Source organism: Zingiber officinale, chromosome 9B (genome assembly GCF_018446385.1).
Source record: "Zingiber officinale cultivar Zhangliang chromosome 9B, Zo_v1.1, whole genome shotgun sequence".
NCBI lineage: Eukaryota > Viridiplantae > Streptophyta > Magnoliopsida > Zingiberales > Zingiberaceae > Zingiber > Zingiber officinale.
The window spans coordinates 27,877,925-27,898,149 of NC_056003.1; the positions used below are offsets into that span (position 1 = coordinate 27,877,925).

General features: G+C 33.4%; 1 protein-coding gene across 3 annotated transcripts; it reads left to right on the forward strand.

The window, feature by feature from the left end:
* Positions 1-1,151: 1,151 nt before the first annotated feature.
* On the forward strand, positions 1,152-19,150 carry LOC122022777 (uncharacterized protein C630.12-like). Of its 3 annotated transcripts, none has more exons than XM_042580895.1 (13): positions 1,152-1,477; positions 2,691-2,735; positions 3,785-3,963; positions 7,633-7,765; positions 12,388-12,484; positions 15,163-15,216; positions 15,308-15,399; positions 15,588-15,622; positions 17,484-17,541; positions 17,616-17,690; positions 17,755-17,906; positions 17,987-18,235; positions 18,708-19,150. In XM_042580895.1, the coding sequence occupies exons 1-13, from the start codon at positions 1,340-1,342 to the stop codon at positions 18,943-18,945; spliced, it is 1,545 nt and encodes a 514-aa protein (XP_042436829.1). In that variant the 5' UTR covers positions 1,152-1,339; the 3' UTR covers positions 18,946-19,150. The 3 variants fall into 3 exon arrangements, with proteins under 3 accessions (XP_042436829.1, XP_042436828.1, XP_042436830.1); XM_042580894.1 differs by having other exon boundaries at positions 1,154-1,477; positions 15,299-15,399; XM_042580896.1 differs by having other exon boundaries at positions 1,376-1,489; positions 15,299-15,399.
* Positions 19,151-20,225: the final 1,075 nt, after the last annotated feature.

A 20,225-nucleotide genomic window follows, 5' to 3' on the forward strand; every position in this document is an offset into this window, starting at 1 on the left:
AATTAGTTATTAAATTATCCAAATATAATCATTTACATAATTTTTTATTTAGTCTATTAAAATTCATTCATTTTTGCTTTTTACGTTTCAAAGTCTAGCTCACCTCTAATTTTGGATCTGATCTTGATAAGTTATTCACAGAGAGGTGTAAATTAGTTGAGTCAAATCTAATTTAATTGTGTCTAAATTTATTTATTATTTATTAAGTTTGATCAGATTTATTTATTAAAGTTTTTGTTAAGCTAAAATTGAACTCAACTCAAGTAATAATATTGTTATCGTTTTGAATTAGATTAAATATTTATTTACTATGAATTTTATATTATTTTTCTTTAATTTCATTATTTTATGAATGATTTAAGACTATTTATAAATTGATATTTTTTTTATATTTTAATATAAATAATTAAATTTAATATAATTAAATAATTAAATTTGATTTTTTTTAATATATATATATTTTTACTGTTATTCGAATATAAATAAATTTTGTTTGATTCATTTACAATTAAAATTATCCGTGTATATGGTTGTTTTGTTGTGCTTAAGTTATGGATCAAATAAATAATTGATCTAACTGTAAGAGGCATAATGATTTTCTTTTATATCCGTAATACTGACTCTAAGTGAGTCATTGATATGATGATTCTACATTTTATAAGAGGCACAATGATTTTCGTATATCAAGAGGTACAATGATTTCTCATTTACCGAAGATATATATATATATATATAACTAACCTAAGTAATCCGATTATTTTTTTTTATTTTTCTTATAGTTCTTCATTTTTATCCCAACATTTCTTTATTATTCTACTAAGATATATAAAAAATATCTTAATTTTTAAAATAAAATTTAATTTAATTTAATCTAAAAACCTACTAAATTACAATCTTAATCAACCTAAATTTGATCCAACCTAACACAACCTAATATGTCACAATCTAAATCCAATCTAAATTCGAAAACTTACAATCTGAATAAGATATTTTTTGATGGTGTTCATTTTTGGCACATATTAGATCAAACTTCTTATATTTTAAATTTGTTCAAAAAGGCCATGTATTTTTATTATTTTTATGATTAGTCGGACAAAAACTTGATTTTAAAATAAATAAATAAATGCACGTTTAGGTTTGACTATAGCTCGGTCAGATTCAAATCAGCCCCCCTGAGGGGGCATCGAATCCACACCCGTTTCAGCGACTCTGATTTCCGAAGTCCTCAGCTCACCGTCACCAACCGGCTCCCTCCATCCGATCCGTCGGGCGAGCTTGGCCCTCGGCCGGCCGAAGCTGCGCCTCGATTTTCCTCTCATCCTTCGCCGGGGGTGACGCGATGCAGAGCCTTACGCGCTTGACTATCTTCCTCTGTTGCTTGTGGATCGTTACTCTCCTCTACGGCGAGATGGTCGCCTATTGGATCCCCAACTGGACCTGCTCCTGGCCTCATCTCCGCCCCTCTTCCCCCTCTTCGGTATGATTCTCGGTAGATCTCTCTTTGTTCCTACTGATTTCATCATTGATCGTTCGTTAGTAGAATATGCTTGTTGGGCGAGAAAATGAGCGCGCGATCGCGTGGATTATTTGTTGAATTCTTGGATCTGCTTTTGATTTTGAATATTTCTTTGGTAGTTCTTCGATTCTCGATCTGGCTTCAGTTTGCAGTATTGGAACTCGTTCAAGTGGTGTAGGCTTTAGCAACGACGACGAAATGCGGAATTTTCACTTCAGTACTAATCCCAGCCTATGCTGATTTGTGATATCTGCTGGCATGCTATAATCATATCGAAAATTCTCTTAGGTAATGTAAAACAAACAAAGGAGACAACTGGCATGACTGTTAGGCTAGGAAACCACTGGAATTAACAAGTAGCGATATGGTCATATTTCAATCAGATAGTGGACTTTCTAAAAAAAAAAATTGAAGGCGAGACTCTCTGTGGATTCATGCCGAAGGAAAGAAGAGGGAAAGGTTCTCCATCTGAAGTGCCTGTGGTTGTCTGCTAGTGTTTGGAGTAGTTTGAATGAAGTGCTTCCGGTTTGTTTTAGGTGCCCCCCTCTAAGCTGAGGCGGTTTTATTATATACAGTGCGCCTCTTCAAGATGGGGTACTTGTAGTTTGTTCCAAGCTATTCCATTCTATCCTTCAATGGTTCCATCCACCTCAATTGAATCTTGTCATGTTATTCCCTTAAGAATACAATTAGAATCAGAGAAAAGCGTAAGTGGGTAGGATCTAGAAAAGTCCCTTTGATTGTGGCCTTCATGTCCTTTCTAGAAGCCTCAGAGAGTGGAATTGTTGTTGCTTCATTCATTATGGGTATAAAAGCTTGCTACTCTATTCTTCCTTTAATCAAACGTGTGTCAACCTTGCATTGGTTATTATGTTTTATGATAATGTCATCATGAAGGATGCTACTTCTTGTAGTATTGTAATTATAGGTTATTGAAGGTAAAAAGAAAGAAGAAAGATACTGAAGTCATCACTGATATGTAAATATTTGGGGTCACTACACAGTCATAAGTTAATAACTGAACACAATCATAACTTAACAGTTGAATGGTTCTCTTTGGTCATTGCTCTTTCCTTGTTCTTTATATGCCTTGTATTAAGAATTGATCCATCTAATATTCCGTGTCTGCTTGACAATTGATTATGGATGATACACGTTTTTGTTCTCTTTGCAGAATGGTCATAATTTTGTTAAAGTTGCTGTCCTAGCAGACCCACAGGTAACTTGATATCTCATTTGAACTCTTCTCTCTTATTGCATTAGCATTATTAAACTTTGCGAGTGATCTCCTTTGAATAGGATAGCCTAAATTGAATAGGATAGCCTAAATTGAATAGGATAGCCTAAATTGTGATGTTGATTACTTAAGTTAGGTAAATACAAAGTGATTGCTGATATTTTTTATGCCTTTTCTTTTTTTACTATTTTAGAAACTTGGGAGACTAGATGCTACTATTTGTCAATATTTGATCAGAAGCTTCTAATAGTCAGTATATTCAAGATAGGAGACTTATTGAACCAATATGCCCATTTTGTGACCACTAGAATTATGGAATTTTCCTGAAGTTGAGAAACTAGAAAGATTGATTCCGTAGCTAATAAATTTTTTGCATTTACAAAGTTACAAGGAAATCATTTATTTCACAAACAAAGGGGCAAAGAACTCTTTATCACCAGAAGTTCCTATATCAGTATATTTATTATGTATTATCTAACTAAAGATGGAGATTTTTGAAAGATATTGAAGACCAAAATTTCAATTATCAGCATTTGCCATCAGACTTTTAGAAGAAATAGCTTATTTTCTAAAGTATATTCCGATTTTCTCTTGTATTTGATGGTTAATCTATTTTGCCATTTGCCTATGCCTTTTCTTTGACTGCACACATTCACTTTACCTTAGTCTGTTAAATGGCCTATCTAGGCCAAGGTCTCGATACCACCTCCTATCTCCCTATTTGCAAACTGGTAATCCACTAGTATACTAAACGATATACTGAGCCATACTGCTCAGTTTTGAGTGATAAGACTAAACATCAAATATAACCTTGGAAAACCTGTATCAGACTTGTTTTGGAGTTATATTGGTTCATTTGGTCATCTGATACCATTCCATTTTAAGACTACTAGACATGGTTTCCATGATCTAGGTTATTACATCATTTTTTTGCTATGTTCTGCATAACATCCTTTCAACTAAGTCTTCCCATCTTTCAAAATCATTATGGTTCAACAAATGTTTTTATTCTAAGTTTCTCTGCATAACAGCTTGTGGACTGGACTTCTTATGGCCTTCCTCCAAAATCTCTTGCATTAGAAGCTGCTCAATTTTACACCGACTTGTACATGAGAAGATCTTTCCATTTGTCCATTTTGCCATTCAGACCAGATTTTGTTATATTTCTTGGTGATCTGTTCGATGGTGGGTCTTCCTTGTCAGATGAAGAGTAAGACAAGAACACTTCAAAATTCGCTTTCATCCCTTTCATTTAAGACAATTGTCTGCTTTTCATTGTAACACTGAAATATTATCTGCTCCTAAGTCCTAAATGCATTGCTTTGATACCTTTAGAAGAAAGAATAAGAATTATGTTAGACAAGTATTAAATTAAGCTTCTAATAAGAATATTATAGAAATAGGAGTCTATATTCTTTTAGCTGTTTAGTAGCATACTAAATTGATTCCAATATCTCTTCGTGGAACACTTTTGATTTTACAAAATGCAATCCCCGAACCAAAACATCATCTTAGTTTTCATTATAAAATAATGGGATGACTTTCAATACAACATGAGTGGTTGAGATTCATGCCTTGTAACAATGACCTCTTCAATCTATGAATTTTATATAGAAATATAGTCGTAATGAACATTTCAAACTAATTCAATCACTTAGTAAGTTTGTTCACATATGATAAACTTGAAGGAAACTCAAGGATATATGGATAACAAAGGGTGGAAAAGATAGAGGGAGAGTAACCAAACTAATACCCTTTGTCGAGGAGAGTGAGCATTGCCTAGAGGGACATTTTAGGATAAGATTTAGTGTAAAATATAAAAATAAAATGTCTGACTATGTTTAGAAGCCTTTGAATCTAGAATCTAAACAATTTGACCTAGAGGCGTGCCAAATCCAAGCACTTGACCCACATAGATAGTTTAGTGACTCCACAAACTAAGGATGCCATGGATTAGAACAGTGCACTTGGAGAAGCATGGAACTGAAGCAAGCATAGATACTCCTTAATTGGTACACTGATAGTAGGTCTAGTACTAGAAGGATTTCTTCTCATCCTGAAAACTATGCTTAGATTGAACAATTCTTTGGATTTGAAGGCAATCCTAAGGCTTACTATGATCAACTAAGGTCGGTCCAGATCTACATCTAGAGATGCATCTGAGACAAGATGAGTAAATCTAGAGAAAATTGAGGAGTTGGGATGCGTCTTAGCTGAAGGAGTCTATGAAGCAAGAGAGGGATTGAAGAAGATCTAAACTAAGATCAGATCACTGCAAGAGTATAAAAAAAATCTAGGTACATCTCACAATGCCTCTCAGGTGGGTTGGGTCGAAGAAGATCCACAACAAGAACCAATCAACGACAAGGAATTTAGCGGAAGCGAAGATGAGGCTATGGAATGAGAGCTTACACAATGTTGATCTAGCAAGTGATAGGGAGGCACAAAACATGCCAACTTTGAGCTTCTTGCAGATGAGGATTGACAATGATGCTACGTTGTGGATTGAATAGAAAAAGATGCAAATTATCAAAGTTATGATGCAGATAGTGGCAACCACAAGAACTTTGATACCATATTGAATGGGGCATCCAAGTGTACGAAGCTCCTACCAATGCGGGGTTCCGGGGAAGAGTTGAACTATATTGGGTTTATTGTACGCAGCATTTTCCTACATTGCAAGAAGTTATTTTTGCGACTTGAACCCGTGACCTCTAGATCACACCGCATCAACTTTACCATTGTGTCAAGGCTTCCCTTCCTTTGATACCATATTGAATGATGAGGAAATAAAAATAAAAATTCCTGGGTAACCCCTATTTCTTTGCTAGATAGGCTATTCATTGAATTCCATGATAAAGATCATCTATATCCTGATATTTAAAATATACTCTTAACCTTTTATATTCTATCTGTAGGTCCTTATTACTCTATCATCTCATGTTGTCTCTTTCATTAAAAACATGTTCTGCATTTTCAAATTCCAGCATTTGCTTTTGTGACTAAAGTGGATCCAATTAAGTCGTATTCTTCCTAAACAGTTTTATTCTGAATCAATATTGAACCAAATAAATGTCCCAGTTAGGCAATGTAAAACTGTAACAAATATACACATTAATCGAGAAAGAGGGAGGCCAAAGAAGACTTATTGTTAATAATAAAACTAGATAAAATTCAATTAACTATAGATGATGATATAGTAGGGGATCGAGTCAAATGTGGTAGGAGGATCCATATAACCAACCCCATTTAGTGGCATAATAAATAATAAATAATTAATAAAAGTTGGCATCGTAAATGTTCGAAAGAACAATATATTCATTTAACCTACATACATTGTCAAAATTGCATGCTATACTGTTCCTGCTTCATTCGATAAATATTCATGCATTGATTCTATGAATCTGGTTTATTAAAGACCCTTAGTCAGTGGGGGGAAAAATAATAACAATAGTTACTTAGTCTAACATGAAGTTTTGATGTTCAATGGAAGTAACTGCGTTTTTATTATTTCAATACATTTATCAATGTATTTTCAATTTGCAATAAATTTAGCCCAATCTCGACTTAGATCATTATATTGTACCTTTTTGACAAGTGGATCAAAACATTTGTTTTTGACATTTTCATCATTAGGGATAACAAAAATTTATATGAGCTAAAATCTGCTATAAAATTGAGAACATGTATAACTTTATTAAAACTTAAAATTTGTGTTAGATCTTTCAAAACCTCAACAGCTCATGCTAGATTTGGCAATTATCCCTAAACATTATCTTAAAACAAAGGTTTAAAATTCAGTCTTGGACTAGAACGATACGGTTTCAGTACCGTATCGTGTAATGCCGATATAGTTTCGGTATTTTTTAAATATAAAATATATTAATTAAAAAATAAAATATTTAACATAAATATTTAAAAAATAAACAATATAAAAAATAATCTTTAAAAAAAGGAAAAGATATGAAAATAGATAAATAAATAAAAATTTTATTATAATTTTTAAATTAAAATCAATGACATATAAAATTAATTAGATAATTTTATTAGAGTTTAATAAAGCCTCTTTGGATTATCTCCATCATAGCTAGGAGTTGATTAAAATAATTAACCTAAGTTTTAATTAAAAAAAATCTAAAATCTGACATCACTCCTGACCGTCGCGCGACTCTAGTACTGCCATAGGGTTGCGCAACCCTCAGCAGCGGTTGCGGGGGTTGCGTGACTCCTTCGTCGCGACCTCGGTGGTCACACGAACCCTTCGCGGCGGTTGCGTGTTCACCGACCCCTCCGTGGCGGCCACAGGGTTGCCCAATGCCTCCGCAATGGCCACGAGGTCGCTCGATGCCTTCGCGGCGGCCACGGGGTCGCGCGACACCTTAGCGGCGGCCGCAGAGGCCGGAGGGGTTATGCGACACTTCCATTGCTGTTGCGGGGTCTCACTACGCCTCTCAGCTGTTGTAGGGCCTAGTGTCGGGTTGTGCCGGTCGCCGGGCGGAACGAGAAGTTTCGCCCGGCTTGGCACGACACTTTATACCATGCTTAAAACTAATTTTGGAATATAGAAATTCAACAAAATGAGGAAGCACCATAGTGAATTATTTCATAGAAATACATTTTTATAGAGATTTAGTGTAAACATCTAATATTTTTTCAATTTGAAAAGGTCAAGCATTTAATAAATTAATCAAGCATTAGAATTTAAAACTAAATAAAACTCTATTAAGATTAAAGACTACATTTTCAAACATGATTTTCAAAAAAAAAAATTACTGTCTAATTCAAAAAGATGTATGATCTAGTTGTTTCTATCTGTTCTAATCATTTTGATAGTTGGGTTGTTATTTATTTGTTTTGTTGATAGTCTTTGTTAAAACAGATGGAAAGAATCATTGAACCGTTTTGAACATATATTCACTTTGAGTGAAAAAGATGGTTTCCAAATCCCAATTTATTACGTCCCTGGAAATCGTGATATTGGATTTGCAAGTTTCCATTCACAGTACCCAAAGGTAATGACCTTGTTACACTTGTTTGATTTGGTGGAGTGACAAATAAATGGTGTTCCATGTTATCTTCTTTATGTTTGAGTGTTGTCCTTGTCTACTGTTTGTTGTTGGTCTCATATCATGTGCTCCTTAGATATGCCAATTCTGTTGAAGTGTTCCACTACATAATTTATTTCAATGAATCAACATAATCTAAGAATTCACTGCTTTATCTAATTCTCAAGATTTTAATATTTGGTTTCAGGTGGTAGACAATTGATCCACTGCATAGTTTTACATTGGCAGTAGATGGAGGCTAGGCACTAGATGTCATAATAATATTAAAATAAAACAGGTTGAAATTAGCTCTGAAAATGACTAACATATTGATGCCAAAACACACACATTGATTTGAATTTTGAATTTTAATTTGGTTGGCAATTGTGCGCTTAAATACTGTCAGTGTATCTTTTAGTTTAGTAGGTTTGTGAATGGGTAACTTTTAGTTTGTTATGGGGTCTTTTAATTAAGGATATATTGGAATTATTGTCTTTTCCAATTAGTGATATTTATTTCTTAGTTTGTTTATGGTTAATTGAACGGGTGCCTTGGCGCAACAATAAAGTATTGTTGTATGACCTAGAGGTCACGGGTTCGAGTCATGGAAACAATCTCTTGCAATGCAGATTAAGATTGCGTACAATAGACCCTTTCCCAAGACTCCGCATTGGCAGGAGCTTTGTTGCACCAGACTTGCCTTTTTTGTTTATGGTCAATTCTCTAGAAGTGGTGTCTTGTCAATGTATTTGGTTATGGTTCAGCTAACAAAATCCTCTTTTATTTTGTATGTGAGATCCCATGCTTCATCGATTTCATCTATATTTTTGTGGGATTTGAGTGTTCAATTTTGGTGTTGCATTGATTTAGTACCAGAGCATTCGTCGTGCTACATCTTTAGTATAGGCTTTCTTGTATTACATTTACTTGGTATTAAAACTGAATTCTTACTTCTGCTCAATATTTTCCATCCCTTATGCATCCACCTGTCCATCATCTTTATGCTTTCACCTTCATCCATTACTCATCACTGAATCGCTATTTTTTCCTTTGATATCCACCATCCCATAAATCCCCTTTACTTGGCAATGCCTTTTCAGCCACCCCTGCATCCCATTATTGTTTTCCAAATCAACCCATCCCAATCAATTAGCATCAACATTTTCCAGTGGGTTGCCTCCGTTCTTTACTGCTCCTTGTGCCTGTACGGCCATCTCTCCACTGCCTGTGACATCCCTGCTACATTACCTCTTCAGTGAAACCTCCACCATTTGCTCTGACACCGGGATGGTGACCTCCTGTTTTGCACCTTATGTGTACTATCGTAACCTCCTCTTGTTGCTGTCCCACCATCGTTATCTGCTATAGTCAGGAGCGGTGTCTTCTCCATTTTCATCACAAACTCATCTAATTTCCTATCAGTCCAATGACTGGCTAGTGAAAAGTGAAGCTCCACCGCTATCCGCTTTGTCTTCTATGGAAACAGATGTTTCCTCTTCCAGATCTGCTAGTCATTGTTCTATGAATCTGTGTTGTTGTTACACCATTCTTTGACTCTTACAGAATGTGTGGCTGTCCAAAGACTGCAGACTGTGCCTTATTTTCTAACAAGATCCAGTGAGTCCATGACCTCCTCCCTCTTTCAAGCAGCAGAACAGAGAAGAAGACTCTTTGGTTCTGTTCATAAGAAAGAGGAACCCAATTCTGTTTTGGTCAATCTCTAGTGGCTCCCGCTTGGAGAAAACTATAAGCAGGTGGAAGTGAATAGGAGTTATTAATAGGTGAACCCAACCTTAAATTTCCCTTATTCATTGGAAAGAGAAGTAGAATCATTAAACAGTGGGCTCCACACTTTATTCAGATCTTTTACAATACCTTGGATCTAATCCACATTTACAACAAAGAAGCTTACAAGAAAAAATTGGACCTGATACAAGGTGTTTTTGTCCTAGCTAGTGCAAGGCATATTGCAAGAGGATAAATTTCATTGCTTTCCCAATTGACCAAGACATTAGCTGTGGTAATTAAATATCTGATTAGGCTTTTGCATCATCTCATCACACATCTTCTTTTTCAAGATTGCTTTTATTTATCTAGTTGCTATTTTTTTGTCATTTAATTAGCTTTTCTTGTAAATTTCTATTTATCATAATATATATTCAATAAAAGCACAAAAATGTAATCATACCATTAGTTTTTTATTTAATTTGAATGTGATTTATAAAAAATATCATCATAGACATAACTTCACTTGCATGTTAGTTTTTATCCTTTCATTCACCATGCATTTGTCATTAGCTATGGTATTACTTTTCTTTATAATGCTTGTTACTTGACAATATCTTAAGATCCACATGATGAAATAAAACACCATAATTACCTTAAGATACATGAGAGACATAAACCTAACTCTACTCATGTAAACAACAAGATTCAATTAATGGGATCTAAAACGAACCACTCTAATTATTTTAATGGATATTATTCATCATACACTTCTAAGTTAAGGAATAACACACACTCATTCATAATCACATTATTATGTGGATAGAGAATAATCAAATTATATTTTTCTAAAATTAGTATTGGTACTAGGCATATTAAGGTTGATACCTTTATTGTTTTGACGTACAACCTTCAATTTGTAAAGGTCTAAGGGTGACACCTTTAGTTTTGATGGGCAATACATTTCTAGATTACATAAATAATATTGAAAAATATTTTGAGTAATATAACATAATCTTTGTTAAAGGAGCATGGTTTTCCAAAAGTAAACTTGTTAGCATATTGAAATAATTATTAAATCAAGTAAAACCTTTATTGGTAATATGGTCATTCAAAGTTATTCATGATTTAAAAGTGCATTAACCTACATAGTTTCCTTGTTTACTTTTATCCACCAAATTGAAAATTTTACAGTGGAATTAAATTTGCCGACTAATGATATTATAAATTACCTAGTAGTGTGACAAGGTTTTATCTTGCACTTATAAATTAAGATTATCTCATGTCATTTATATTTGGAGCATTCATGTCTTTTATATACGTTTTATTTAGCCATATTGTAAAGAAAATGGGCTATTCTGCTTGGTTATTTAACTTACAATTTAACCACTAATTTAATATTTTTTTTGGAGAAATTCAAACCTTTACCTTTGTATGCTGATTTTATAACAGATTATACTTCTACTCATTCATCCTCAACATTTCCATATTCGTGCCTCGTGAATGCCATGTAGACATGAACATTATCCATGTCATATGGTAAATGAGATAATTTCTTATTCATTGGAAAAGGTGACCAAAAGGAAAGAGTGAAAATGTAGGAGAGATAAAGTGCACTCATTTCTTACTCATTGTAAGTTATGTTCAAAGGTAAAAGATAATGAAGAAACGTTGTTAAATAAAGTTACTGAAGTAACTGTTCCGTATGCCTGGAAATGATGATCTAAGAAATGATGCCTATAACTTGCTTTGAGTCGAGTTTTCAGTAGGGAAGAATGATGTAAAATAAGAAAAAACACATTGATTTGAATTCTAAATTTTCATTTGGTTGGTAATTATTTTATTTTAGGTATCATGTAGTTTGGTATGTTTAAATATGATTAGAGTATCTTTTATATGTAGTAGTAGTTTAATAAGTACTTTTTTACTTTGGTAAGAGTATATCAGGATTATTTTTATTTTTTTAATAAGTGGCATTTAATTTCTATCTTATTTAGCATTGAATTTATAAAATTGGTGATTTATTAATGTATTTGATTGTTGTTCAATTAATGAAAATTCTCTTTGATATTGTCTGCGTAATTTATTTTTGCAAGTAAATAAGGGGTGATTTGTAAGTAAACGCAACAATAAATTATTATATTTTAATTTTACACTGCAGCTTCCCAAAAAACATATAACACAACAAAACATGCAAGTGTGTAACAATATATATCCAATTAAACAAGTTATAAATTACCACATAGAAATCATGAATCCGTAATGGCATGTTGCAAGAAAACAATAACAATATACAATTAAGTTCATTCATGCTATAATATCAAAATTCAAAAATATAGTTTAGATTATAATCAATCAATTAATCACAATAGTAGTCTAGTCTTTTCTAGGAGGAGAAAAATTATAAAAAAACTCATTAAATTCCTCATCATCACCCTTCATTACTTGTTTTATTATTCAAAGTGAACTGGTTTAACAAATGAACATGTTTTTCATTTAAACCTGCCTAGACTACCAAGTTGCTCTGCCTAGACCACCTAGTTACCCCACTTAGATTCCTAGCCCTCCTAGTCGGACAACTCGGGTCACTTTCTTGAAAGGGCCTAAAGGGGATTGCAGAATGGGTAAGAGAAGCAATTCCCCTGGCCAAATTGAGTAGGCATCAGTTTTAGAACAATGCTAATTCTCTAGTTGGTAGATGTCTGAATGCATGATCCTGAATGCTAATCCTCTATTAGGTAAAAGTTTATCCGGTTTACTAAATTTCTAGTTACATAAATGATTTTGATCAATTGTTGGATCATGTATGTTTTCTTTCACTTTTTTCTTTTACATGAATCTACTCTTTTTTCTCTTCTTTATAGGTAATCAAGCGTTATGAGGATCAGTTCGGTGAAAGGAACTATCAGTTTTCTGTTGGCAATGTTGACTTTATTGTTGTTGATGCACAAATTCTTGATGGTAGTATGTTATTCCTTAAAAATCCCTACCATGTTTCAAGATGTTTAATTTTGTGTTGCTTTCTATTTTAGCTTGATATCTTATATTTCTTATTTATGCTTTTCAAAATCTTAGTTGATTATGGTTCGAGGAATTTGTACCTCTGTTAGTATGAACTTTACTGTCATTTATATGAATCTTAACGAATGAAGTTCATGGAATTGATATTTATTTACTTGATTTTTGGCTTAATAATACTTTAAAAAAATAAAGTAGAAGATGGAATATGAGTAAAAATAATGGGAGAGAGTTTCAGACCGTGACTTGTACTAAGCTGAATGTAAGCAGGAGTAACTTTCTAGAATCAAGTGACCCCCAAATTTTGAAAATTGTAGTAATCCTCACTTTTTTGGTTTGATTTGGTAACGTATTTCAAATGATTCTATTGGAGGAAGATATTCCAAAACATTCTATTTAGGAGATATTGGTTTGTAGTAGATAGTTTCTATCATTTTAGAAACTACAAGATATTTCAATTGTTTTAAAATAGATGATACCTTTGATGGCTATATATGTTATAATTCCCTTGTAATGATTATGAAAAGAAAACCATTCTTCATAAACTAGTTTTATGTTATAACAGCCTTGCTCCATGTTATCCTATCCACTTTTTCACTTCACTTGAAGTAGCATGGCGATGACTTGGGAAGGCAATTCTGTAATCATCTAAGGATGTGTCTTCTATGATGTTCAAATGTTTCCCCTTTATAATGGGTTCACTATAGGATTATCATTATAGATCACAAACCACAAGTTTATGAGGCATCAGTGGAGGAGAAAATTGAGGAAACCAGTGCTCTTGTTGAGTCTCTGGAGGTATTTCTGAGTGACGCCCAATTAGACAAACTGTACAAACTTTTAAGCATGCCAGCAGGAAATAATTCAAACATAGCAGCCTGCTTTTTTGCTTACAAAGTAACTGTACTTCATGGCTAAGAGAGTTCTTTTGATATTTGATTCTATGGCTTCCAATCATATGACAGGTAAACCATCTCTGTTTTTTACTCCTACACCCTTTGTCATGGAAATTTTAGAGTTAAAATAGCAGATGAAAATCATAGTTTTCCGATTTGACTCATTCTGATCCAGATTGGCTGACTTGGATTGAGAACAGAGATAACCAAAGCAATCCAGTCCTAGATTTTGGGCATATGAAAAAAATCCCACAAAAAGCCAAAAAGAAAATTGTTTGATCTTTGATAAAGCTCTAGTAGGAGATGGGGATGAGTCACAAGTGTGTAAAAGGAGACAAAAAATAGATAATAGAGTTGATCCTTTAAATAGCATCCGTGTTAATGATTTAGAACAATAACCAAATTCTAATTGATGTAACACCAAATCGAACCATATGACGAACTATAACTATTTCACATGGAAAGAGAACTAAAAATTTCAAACAGATAAAAATAATTTAATTAATCAGACTTTAGAAAGAAGGGGAGCCTTGGCGCAATCGTAAAGTTGCTGCCATGTGAACTAGAGGTCTCGCCTTCGAGTCTCAGAAACAACCTCTTGCGAAGCAGGGCAAGACCGTGTATAATACACCATTCCCCAAGACCCCGTATTGGTTGGAGTTTCGTGCACCGGACTGCCCTTTAATCAAACTTTAGAAAATATAGGAAAAAACTTTGGCAAACAATTACCCAAATCAATTACAAATTACAAATTAAAATTTATTCCATATTTTGATCACATAAGTATTCAAATATACACTTTAATGAGTTAATGCCTTGTAGGTGCGTAATAGCAAATAAATAAAAAAATAGGTACTAGATTTTATCACGATTAGGGAATATTGCGATTGATTTGAAAAAATAAAAGCCAAGGTCAAAAGGCTGCTGTTTATATATATATATAAACCACTTTCAATGACAACAACTGATAATCTCACATACGCCCTGCATATTTACACGATATGAAGTGAATTGATAGCCGGCTGCCTAGAAACAACTTTGAAAACCATGCGTGCAAATATCTGATACAGAGAGAAGGAAACAAGGGAGAGAGTACGGAGATAGAAAGCATAGGGGAGAAAGGAAAGAGATATAAGAAGGAAGAAAAACATGGATAGAAAAATATTTGGCTTAAAAATGCTGACCAAGCATCCAATTAACTGGTCATGTGTTGTTGTCAACTTAAATTAACAGAGCAACAACTAAATGATCCACATGATATTTCATGTAGGCAATGGGAGCAAAACATATTCATGTGCCCATTTGAAGTAGGGATTAATTTGTGTATGGTTTATGGTAATAATCCTACCAATATCAGGTAATATGAACTTTGCCAACTTGTCATGTCACAGTTCATTAAATTAAGAGCGATATAGACCATGATATAATTTTTTTGAAAGATTGTGTAAAATACTTAGGCAAATTGAAATGTGGATATATTTTAAAAAATACCTTTATTATTTCTGACTTTTTTTATGCATGCTTATGTAACAATAGAAGCCAGTTGAATGATGTTCATCATTTTGTTTCATTCCATGGATTCAAACAGATTTTTCTAGATGACTCTTCTGATGAGTTGATTGATAATTCTGAATGGATAGAAGCTAATTGAATGCTCCTTATTAACTTTTCTCTTTTAATGGATTCAAAACTATGGATTTCTTATTGGAAAATTTGACAATGCAGAACTAGGAAAAGAAACATCCTTCTCATGGGATTTTGTGCGTAATATATCTAATGGTTTGTGAGTTTCCTAACCGAAAACTTTACATTCAGTTTGCTTAACTAGACCACCATTCATTAATTTATGCAAATTTCTTAGATGCCACAGTAAATCCAAAAGTTTTATTGACTCACATTCCTCTTCATCATCCTAATGAGACTTTGTGTGGTCCACACCGGTCTTCCCCTGTTATCAACCAGGTATCTTTGCTATTCTGTTTGGTTAGAGCCTTCTCTTTAATGTGCATGATAGCAGCATATTATTTTTATACATGAATCCAGAAATAAGTAAAGATTGCATTCCAGATGAGCATGTATTAAACTCTTATGTAGCCTTAAGGTAATTTGCTAGTATCGATACCTAATTATTGTATTTTTTGATCTTTCAGAAAATTTCAGTCACTGGAACAGATTTTGGCAAATCGTAAGTCTACACTTCTATACTGTTGATTCACTTAGTGAAATCTCTTATCAGTATTATCGAAGGTTTGTTCCTTTACCTTATATGATGTGGTGGTTTCACATCACATCGTTCTATGGGGGAGTATTTATTGGTAAAGATCCAGAAAACATTAATTTTTAAGTTTTCAGCTTTCTAAATCTAAAGCTTAAGGGGTCATTTTATAACCTATGTTTCTTCATCTTATTGTTATCCTCTCATTGGCTCACTGGAGCAGTCCTTTTACTTTACGATGAATTACTATATTTGTATCACTGAATGCAGTATATGTAATAACAGTTATGTTGTCTGTTATATTTATATGCATGTTGTGGGTGATTGACAATTCAATAGAGAAATGTGGTTAGATTACGTTTAGTAGTTGAGTAAAATGCCTTTTTTGTGGTAGTGGTACTGTTAGGCACCGATTATTATTGGTTAAATGTGTAACTTCGGTTATGTAACACATCAGTAACTTTGGTTTTAAACTATGAAATATGTAGTCTTCAATGTTGTAATGACGAACACTATTGTCCATATTAAGTTTTCATCCTTAATCTTGGTGATCAGGCTTGAGTTTGAGGAATATCCTTTGTTTGCAGAAAGGTAATTGCACTGCTGCCTTAAACCTGTTGTCAGGATCATCCATATTATGCTCCATCCACCTATGTAGCTAACTTCAACTGAACATTTGAGGAACACCTCATATTGGCTGTGCCAATTAAAGTAACTGTTCTTGATAGTAGATAAACAGTAGGCTCTATGCAGTTACAGTGTCTGCTATCCTATTTGGATAGTTCATGCAATCCTATGCAGCTATGCTTGCTGAGAGAAGGGGACTGCTCTCTAAATGAGTACTCATGTTTAATTAGGCTTGATCCATTCTTCTTCTTGATATCATCATCATCAACAACTCTTGAATTTATCTCTCGAATCATTTGCTTCTTGACATGTTATTAGAGCCAGATATTCGCACACTCTTTGGAACTAGGGAGTGCTTGAGAGTTGACATGTACTTCTATACTTCCATATGAGTAGCTCAGGACATTGTGGGACTCATCCTCAATTTTGAAGTGGGCTTGGGCTTTTGTTCCTTAACCATAACAATGCAACATGGAACAAAGAGGCTCGAGGATGAAGAATCCCATCTTTCTTTCTCATTATCCAAAACCAACAAAAACTACAGTATGACAAACTCTGCATGGATCCAAATCATAGCCAGACATTTTTTTGTTCCACAGGACTAGCAAAGACAGGCAGGAATCCAGGTTAAAAAAATTGATAGTATTCTTTAGTATTTTCTTTTCAGGGGAATAGCAATAAATTTGTCCTCGTTCTCACTTGATAATTTTATTTCTACCCTATTTTATAACTACCTCTATGATATAGGTCCAATTGGTTCTTTAATTCACTTTTATTTTATATCAGAATTTCTTGCAGTGACCTTATATAAGTTTAAGAGACCTAAAGCAAATACTTGAATTTGTTTGTAGATCCGGAGAATCTGAGCAAATTCCATCAACTCTTATCTGAAAAATGGTCATTTTCAGTAGCTTTAATTTCCGTATGTCTCCTGGACCACTGGATGAACTTGTTGTTAAAGTTGCAGAGTTCTGGTTTATCCAGTGACTCAAATAAGATACTCTTACTTACTAATATTTCTTTAGTACAAGTGAATCACTCCTCTGAAACTAACTGAGAAGCTAACTTGACTAACTTCACACCTACCTCCAACTTTGTTTATCATTGTTAAGCCATTTAATTCTTGTGAGGAATGAGTTTGTCAGTATTATAATATATAATGTAGCATGTTTTTTATTTACAAACTAATATACAACAATTCTAGGTATCAGAATTATTTAAGCGAGGAAACTTCATCCCGTTTACTTGACCTCATCCGACCTGTAAGATATTATTCATCAAATTTTTACATGTTCCATAAATCACAATCTGTCATTCAGTCTTTTACTTGAAACAGATACTTGTGCTATCTGGTCACGATCATGATCAATGTACCATGATCCATTCTACACCTGTGGGCACTGTTAAGGAGGTATGGCCTGCTTATTCTACTTGGTTATTGTTCAAGATATCATGTGACACTATGCATTCTTCAGCACACTGTTGGAACAGTTAGTTGGCTTCAAGGAAACCTATATCCATCATTCATGCTGTTGTCTGTAGTATCTTCATCAAATTCAATCAACTCAGAGGATGCAGTTTCTACGCAATTATGTTTTCTTCCTAAGCAAGCCCATATCTATTTTTGGTATTGCATTTTCGTTTCTTATAATTCATTATTATCTAGTCTCATTGTTTATGAGTTATCTAATTTGTAGCTGCTGGCAGGTATCTGATGCAGTTTATTGCAACTCTTATTCTGATCATTACTTGGCCAGCAAATGGTTTTGGCCTTTCTGATAAATTCATGAGCTATATCAGAGAAATAAAAACTAATCTCAGTACCACAACTAAAGAAAAAGATGAAGAGAACTCTGAATACGAAATGATCTGGGATGCAGAAGGGTCGATGCATCTAGTCAAGAAGGCTGCTGCAAAGGTTCCAATTCAGAGGTCTGACTCGAGGTTTACAGGCAGGTCAGTGTACAAAAATTTGTCATGCAAAGTAGTGATACATCATTCCAGCCAGTTTCTTGTTTACACACTTTTTCTCCATTAGAATGTTTTATTAGACTCACTGACTAGACAACAGCTTAGGCGAAGGTTTGATTTGCTGGATTATTGATCCAATCAATGTGTCATCTTCTTGGGTAATATGCATTTGATAAAAGTAAACATGACAAACCTTAAATGTGAAAACTAATCACTGATCAGCCCTTCCAAGTCAACCCGTCTTACAATTTCAATTGAAGATGCGTACTAAATTAAAATAGTAATGTTCAAATCTCAGGTTATAATTCTCATGAATTCCCAATCGGCCAATTCAATTGGTCAATAAGGTTCTTCTGCAATCTTGTCCAGATAACTGAAGTAGATTGGCTAGGATGGATTTCTCTGTTTTCGTTCTGATTAAACTATATGATCTAACCATATTCTTTTTATATGACAGTGGTACAGTTATCTCCAGGCCGTCAGCAAAGAAGCAGCCAATGGAGACCGAGGCATCTGTCTCCGTGGACATGAGCACAGAATTGAATTTGGAAGATGTTTCCAAATCACGTCTCGGCAAATCCAAACTAAGGATAATCATTCAGCGGCTGTTTCGACTGCGGCTTCTTGTGGTTGTTGCTGCAGTGAGTGGCCCTGTTTATATGATGCTACTGTTCAAAGATTGGATCGATCGATGACCGAGAGACCGAAAGGACCAACTCCCCATCCATGTTACAATTGTTGATGCCAACATAGTTATTTATGTTTTACAATTTACTTTGCATATAGGACGGGGTATAACTGAGTGTTTTGGTGTCACATCCTTTTTTGTTTCCTTTCTAATTGTTCTTGGATCATAGACATTCAATCATACGAGTAGTGTGGTGTTTATTTTTGTTTCAACCACGTATTTTTTGTTATTAAAAACCAATGTTTTTGGAACATCCACAAAGTCAACCTTATTACCTAATTGAACTTGTGTTTTGTTGATCTCTAACTTGAGTTTCAACGAGCCTCTGGTATGCTTCAACTGAATTTGCTAATTTCCACTTCAATATTTTGAACTTAATTCACCAATAAAAACTCACCATTATATACTTAAAATGTTATTTTTTTATTGTATGCTTTTGTTTGCTATTAGGATAATTCTCTACCATGTTATTTTTTATTTTTAAATAAATTTTATTTTATTTTATCGATGATTAAATTTTTTCCTGATTAAATATATTTTAAATAATAACAATAATTAATCATGAGTAGCCAAAAGGTTAACTATGGTCTACATCATGTTTGCAAAATCGTGATGTTTTTGATCTTATGATCACACGATCCTACAATTTGAAATATTGAATCAATCCTAGATCGTGCTGGAATATTTTTTTATAGTGGAATCGGAGTAGGATTGGTAAGATCGTAGTAGAATAGATATGGTTGGTCGAAGTTTTTAAGAGATTATAACTTTTGACTCGAGTTGAACCATGTAACCTATAATATATAAAATTAAAACATATTAAAAAAAAATTTAATTAAAAAATTTTCAATTAATTATTAAGTGAATCTCATAATCGTCCAATTTCAAATTCAAAAAATATCATTTAAAGTCCTTTTAATAACTCTAAAGATTTTTAATTTTTTTTATATCGTCTTTCAGACTATTTTATAATTTAAATTATTTTCGTCTTTTACAGAATTAGGGTTAGAGTTCTAAGATTATTTTTTGACTTAATTTTTTATCAATAATATTTTATCATTTCTTTTCCAAAAAATAATAAATTTTTGGATGTCAATTGCCTAATATTCTACAAAATCAACATGTTTTTCAAAGATTATTTCAAGTATTTGTGTTCGAATTAAAGGTTTCAATAACTTTCACTATGCCAACTACTTTATTGACTTTTAAACTAAGCCATATTGTGAACCAAGGAAATATCTTTAAAGTTGAATGTGATTATTGTTATTGTGTAAATAAAAATTTTAT